Source organism: Drosophila sulfurigaster, chromosome 2L, assembly GCF_023558435.1.
Source record: "Drosophila sulfurigaster albostrigata strain 15112-1811.04 chromosome 2L, ASM2355843v2, whole genome shotgun sequence".
Classification (NCBI taxonomy): domain Eukaryota; kingdom Metazoa; phylum Arthropoda; class Insecta; order Diptera; family Drosophilidae; genus Drosophila; species Drosophila sulfurigaster.
In genome coordinates, this window is record NC_084881.1 from 21,429,169 (window position 1) to 21,435,995 (window position 6,827).

The window sequence follows — 6,827 nt, forward strand, 5'->3', positions numbered from 1 at the left end:
CGTCTAGCCCTGTCAGCAGGCAGTCCAAGCGAACAGCAAGTCACTTGAAAGTTTTATGATTGATGTTCTGCTTGGGCTCTAGGTGCACTGACCACATTAAGTAGCAGCATGATTACCAGCCAATTAAATGAACCATAATCCTTGGCCAGCAGCAGCAAGCGGAACTCAACGATTGTTCGACTTAAACTTTCAGTTTGTGTTCGTTTTTAGCTGCTGCTTTTGTTTTTTATGGCATTTTAATTGGAATTTTATTGATTGCAATGCGTTGCGTTATGTTCTAGGCACTGCACTTGCCCCATTAAGGATCGAGTCAAGGACTTCCACTCGCACTCCTTTCAATACGGTCTGCCGCATGTTGAGAAATGTGCCAACTTTACGATAAGTCAATGAACGTTGTTTGGTATAATAACACAATTATTATTTTAATTGCATTATGTAATGCCTTTCGCATAGACTTTACAACTTCCTCTACTCTTACTTTAGTGCAGTTTTTAGTCCGGTTGTACTATTTACCAATTCTCCTCGTTTGCTATCTTTTTAATGTTTCCCTTTTGCTATTAGTATCTTCTTTTCTTTCCTTTTTCCAAGTTCACTTTGTGCACTGCGACTGCAATACGAATTGCGCCTCTAACGTTTTCAGATTTGCCCATAAAAAATGTGTTGACATTAAGATGGGCAAGGAAAAAATGGAGAAAGGAAAAAAAAGAAATATCGAATGGCAGAGATATCATAAGTCATGTTGTACAATTTATGGCATTTATCGAATTTTCGAACAGTCAACGACGAGGCTCAAGGCCAAAATTAAATTGAAAAGTCGTTTACAGGTAACCGAAATCGAAACGAAAAAAAATGCAGATTTTAAAGCAAAATGAAGCTGGAAAGCAATGTAAGAAAAATATACACTTTAGATCCTCGCATTTCTGTATGGCTAAATAATGAAAGTCTGCTTTAGAGAAATTTTGATTTTCTAAATTCTTAAATTTAGTTTGATTTAAATACATCATTTTATTATTGGGCATTATAAATTTCAAAGAACATATTTTCAGTAATATATCAAAATTGTTATTTTGAAATTTTTAATTCAATTGCATAAATGAAAATGTTATTAGTTAACATAACTAAATATTATACTTGATTGCAATTATAAGCAACTATTATTTTACAAGTGAAATTAGTTAAAAATAAACAGTAATTTTATAATTTATGAATTTCTAAATTTTAAATTTTACATTTTGCATAATATTATTTTTCCTAATTGAGTAACATAAGTTTAAGCCTAAACTTGGAAAATTGTTATAAAAATTTATTTGCAATAAATAAATTTTCGGTTGTATGTTACATTCAATTTTTTTTTATTTAAAATTTCGTAGAGATAAAGAAAGATTAAATTAATTCATTAAATAATACAAAATATAAATTATTGATTCAAAAATAAATAATTTGTTTGTTTAATATACTAATTTTTTATTTTATATGAAAACCAATTCATTTTTAAATTTTTATTCAAGCGATGATTTCTTCACTTTAGCATTTAAATTACAAAAACTTATCTCAATACATGGTCTAATAAACTAAGACAACTGGATGTTGGTCTAGCCTGACAGCTGTAATATATGATGGCAATTGTTGTTGGCCAACAAATTGAAAGTCATGACAACGCAAAGAACAAATGAAAATGTCACGATGGCTTTGTCTTTGCCCAGTGAGAGAGTATATTTTTATATTCCATTTTCCCCTTTTGTGAGGAAGGAGAGTATTCGTCAACGTAATGCAAAATTCATTTCGAAAAATTGCCAACGTTGACCAATTAGAATTAAAAGCAAGCGACACCTGTGTCAACAGAGAGACACACGTGTCTCCCTACCGCCGAAGACCAAAAGTTGCCCCATTGGGGAAAGCAGCGGTGTGGCAAGTCCACAGTGAAATGGGAACAATCAATCATGCAGCTTGGCTGGCGATTTCAATCTAAATGCTAAGTGCATGCGGAACTTTTGATAAATCTACACTGCCTGGAGGGAATGCTAGGCAGTCCAGGGCGTTGACTTCACACAAACACACACACACACCGACACTCTCACATACAGTCATGCAATTAATGAAGTGCGTTTAATTAATGGAAACGTTAATTTTCATTAATTCAACAAAAGCGTCAGCATCTCAGCCTCAACTTACTGGCAAAAATATAATACGTTTCATTAAAAGCAACGCTAAAGTTGCAGCATCAAATTGCTTTCACACACATACGCACACTCAAGCACACCCTCGCACACACACACACACACACACAAGTGCTGTGCTAATTAAATTAAGTAGAAAATAAAATAGTTTTGTACTTGACTCAAAAGTCAGTCGTCGTCAGTCGGCAGCTGAGGCGCCGCTTTTTCAACTTTTCCCCAGCGCTTTTCTTGCACTTTCTGTTTATTTTCTTTTGCGTGTAAATGAGCTCAAATTTGTTGAACAAATAGTTGGCGTTGCGAGGCATGCTCCACAAGACGAGTGCAACGGCTTTAAGTGTAATCTTCGGATTCACTGCAACAAAAAATTATGACTACATTTGGCTAAGAGACTTTAATAATTAATGTTGCGTTGATAAACTACAGGCTTTGTGTGGCTACACTGTCAGAAAATGGAGAATATTATCGAGTATTTATTTACTACATTTTTGGGAATTAAATAATTTAGTTCAACAAAATCGTCACTTTCAGACTCTTAAATATCTTAATGATATTTAAGACGAAATTTATCATGGTAATGCAATATGAAACCATAATGAAAGGTTTTCTAATGTCAGTGTATTTGTAATACTTATTATAAAATACATTTTTTGGAACAATAATATAGCAACTTTGGTCTTGTATACAGACTCTTGAACAATGTCGTAATGATATTTTTACATTTTTAATGGTAATACAAGTTTAAACTTATAAAACTTTGTTTGACTTAATATTAAAGTTATGGCTATTATTGTTATTATTTTTCCACCCTTGCAAGTCGAAAAAAAATTAAAAGCAAGAGTAATGTTAAAGATATGTGGTGTTTATAATTTCTGAAAAATTGATTCCGATCAGATACAAATTGTCGAAGTTATTTTAGAAAAATGCTTACTTTCTACGGGTCTTAGTTGCTTTGGTTAATAATTTGGTATACTTTGTACTGGTATATTTTGAATGTAATGCTATGTTATTATACCAAATATCGCTATTGGTATATTTTACTATTTTTGCAGTATAGTAATTTGAAAATTTTAAAGAATAATACCGAACTATTGGCTAGCGAATATCCTTCAGTGGACTGTAGCTCTTTTACTTGTTATATTTTATTTTTAAGATATATTATTTGACAGTCGAAAAATATTTTTATATGTACTTGTCCATATAATTTTAAATTTTTTTGATTTTTTTAAATTTATATTTAAATATATTCTCTAATATTTTATTTAAAACTTAAATAGTGCAAACAAATGCTAAAACATGTTAATCCTATTTCCATTCTATGTTTTCTCGCAGTGTTTTGAGAGCATGCAAATCTGTAACCACGAAAAACAATGAGCAAATTAGATATGCGCATATGTTTATAGGAAAACAACCCAAAAAAATAACGTACTCAACTGCAAGTGCAACTGGAACTGCAACTTCGACTGCGACTCAGTTGAAGTCGACACCAGCTGCTGCTGTTGGTAGTGTTCAGCTGCAGATTTTGGTTCGTAGATACCGCAAGGACGACGACGACGAGGATGACGACCATGGCGCTGAAGTGATTGCAAACAGGGTGCAAATGCAGCGCATAAAACTAAAACCAACAACTGGTAGATGGAAGCTGTTGCAAGGGGAAGTGAAGTTGCAGCCGGAAACGGAAGTGCCAGGCATTGCAAGAACAAGACAAGCTCAGTCAAGTGGGAAGCTGCAAGTTGGATAGCCTAGCCTGCCAAGTAGAAGCAACAAAACCAGGCTAATGCTGCTGCTTCTGCTTCTGCTGGTGCAGCAGCAGTAACATCAGCCTCAAAGCCTCAAGCATGCTTGGGATGCAAAGTAAATGCAAAACCACAGCAAATTATGTCGAGCGAGACAGCAAGAAGCAAGCTGAGAGCGAGCGAGTAAGCGAGTTAGCGAGACTCTTGTGCAGAGGCCATGACTATAGTCAAGTTGAGGCAAATGGCTGCCGAGTACGATAAGACCTCGTGCAGTGCCCAAGGAGCAGCAGTAGTAGAAGAAGAAGCAGAAGTTGAGGCAGCTCAAGTGATTTTCCTTGAGAGTGCCTTGAGCAGGTGTCTGTTTAACCATTATGTTTAGTTGCAGGCAATTTGTTTTCACCATTTTCCGTGGCAAACGAAAAACAAGCATTTTTAAGCAGCTACAAAATGCATGAGCCTCAAATACACACAAAAAAGAGGACTAAAAGCTGCAGCTACACTGGGCTGCAAGTATCTGGTGTTGCATTCACGATTTTACAACATTTAAATCATTTTAAAACCTATGTTTGATTAGTTCTGCCAGCATTTGTTGCGTGAATTTAATATTATACTTTTAAAATAGCGAAACATGTATCAAGTAATTACCTTATTTTTCTATATTTAACTTAACATGATAACAGTTTAATTATTTTAACAAAAGAACTATTAAGTTAGAGTTGCAAATATAAAATTAGAATATTTTTTAAAAATTTTCAAAAATGATGTAACTAAGATACGCTAAATATAAGAAATAAATCAAATTTGTTTGACTAATGCAACTAAAATATACCAAAAAGTATTTTTGGTATGCCGATATAATACTACATTACACATATTTATAGCATAGAGTCGACTGTAGCATGGAAAATAAAAAAGATTCTAAGATTTTTATTTTAGAAATCATAATGACTGTAGATATTGGTTAGTATTATAGAAAAATTTCAGCTTGCACAAATTTAGAATACCCTTTTATCGAGTATACAAATCTGTAAGACATTCAACATCAGTTAACGTTTCTTAAGCCTCTTTAATATGCCACAACTGAAAGCATTTACCACTTTCAATTTCCCTGCATTGTAGTGTAGTGTTAGGGCGCTCCCTGAAGTGTGCAGAATGCCAAGAGCTGATTAAGTTGCCAGCAACTGGAATAGCTTTATTAACAAGAATAACAAGAGCAAGCAGCAGCACGGATATCAAGCAGCTAGGACTGGGAGCACAAGAAGATTAAACCAAAATGAACCGAGGGCACATCATCACTCATAGCTCATCGTGTGCGATCAGACTATAGCGATGCTTGGAGGGTCCCAAATGTTTAAACGTCGAATTCGTTGGCATCTCGGTGCTATTTGACGACAGCGATTCGTGCTTTAATGTTTGATTATTGAATGACTCGACAAACTGCCTGAGATGTCCTGGTATATACATATCCTTGAATTTGGGATATGGATACATAAGTTTAAGCGAGTCGATGGCAATAATTGGCAAATCGCGATGTGTTTTGCCCATGTGACGCACAGAATGCTGAAATCTTAGGCCATTCACTGTGACATAGTTCAATTGCCGGCAATCCGACAATTGCATTTCAACAATCGCCTTGAAATCCTTCACCGAATTCATATCGTTGGGCAGATGAAACAACACCAGCAGGGGCAAACGCTGCTCAATGAGTTCCTCCACGTTGCTAAAGTCCACTTCACGCACCAAAGGCAAACATTTTTGTTTCAGCCACGCCTCTACCTTATCTTTAATCGCCATATCTCCCTTAAACACCTCATCCGTGGCATGTGTACGCGCCGTATCGGGACGATATACTAACGTTGGCATTTGTTGCGTATACGACACGTTGACAAGCGGAGGTCCAACTCGCTGATAGAAGTCACAGTCGTGCTTATAGCGCTCCGCCAGCTGCTCAAAGACTGCAAACTCGGGCTTGGTGCGATTATCGAAGAAGCCAATCATCGAGCGTCGCTTCACATCAATCATCTCCAGCTGTTCCATATCATTAAATCGTTTGATCGCAAACTGAAACTGCTTCTTCACGTACTCCACAAGCGCCTCAACTGAACGCTTGCCACGATATTCTTGCCGCAGTTCATGGCCGCGATAAAAGAGTCGCAACGTTGGAAATTTGATGATGGCATAATGTTTTGCTAGGTGCAATTCCTGCACACAATCCACGCGTCCCAAGACAACTTTTGCCGATCTAGGCAAATCCTCAGCTAGTCGTTGAGCAGCTGTTTCAAAGATCGGCGAGAGCAGCCCACTAAAGTGACACCAATCTGCATAAAAGTTGATAAATACCACATCGTTTGCTTGCAGCGTGCTATTAAGGTTCGCTTGGTTAATCTGCAGCACTTTAGGCGGTGGAATAGTCGCGGATGAGCTTGAGGATTGAGTTGAGATGGTTGACAAATTTGCTTGAGTCATCGTAAACAGCAACAGCAAGTGCAGCACCACATTTAACCACATTTTGTGGCAGCGTAATTTGAACAAATATTAATTACTTGACATTAGAAAATGTGTGAGCTTAGAAAACTACATGAAATTTCGAAAGCACCTACAAAAATAAATAAAATAGGTATTAGAACAAACTTGAAGTGTAGAAAATAAATTGTGTATACTTTTTCCCTTCATTTAATAAACTGTATTATTTCAAGTATAAAGTAAAAGTATCAAAAAATATATGTATTATTTTTAAGATCATAGCAAAAAAATATACAAATAGTTATCTTTAAGTCGCTAATTTAACAAATACTTTTAAGGAGAATCCTTATTAAATAGTTTCGCCATTTAAGTACGAACTTCGCCATTTAAGAATAGACCGTAGGTCAATTTTGAGCATTCATCATTTCAAACTCAATTTATCTATATGAACTCT

The 6,827-nt window shown here is 35.6% G+C and overlaps 1 protein-coding gene across 1 annotated transcript; it reads right to left on the bottom strand.

Annotated features, from left to right (window-relative positions):
* Positions 1 to 5,206: 5,206 nt before the first annotated feature.
* LOC133848130 (endoplasmic reticulum resident protein 44-like) lies at positions 5,207 to 6,376 on the bottom strand. The gene has a single exon (XM_062283536.1). The coding sequence runs from the start codon at positions 6,374 to 6,376 to the stop codon at positions 5,207 to 5,209; it is 1,170 nt and encodes a 389-aa protein (XP_062139520.1).
* Between the last annotated feature and the right edge of the window lie 451 nt (positions 6,377 to 6,827).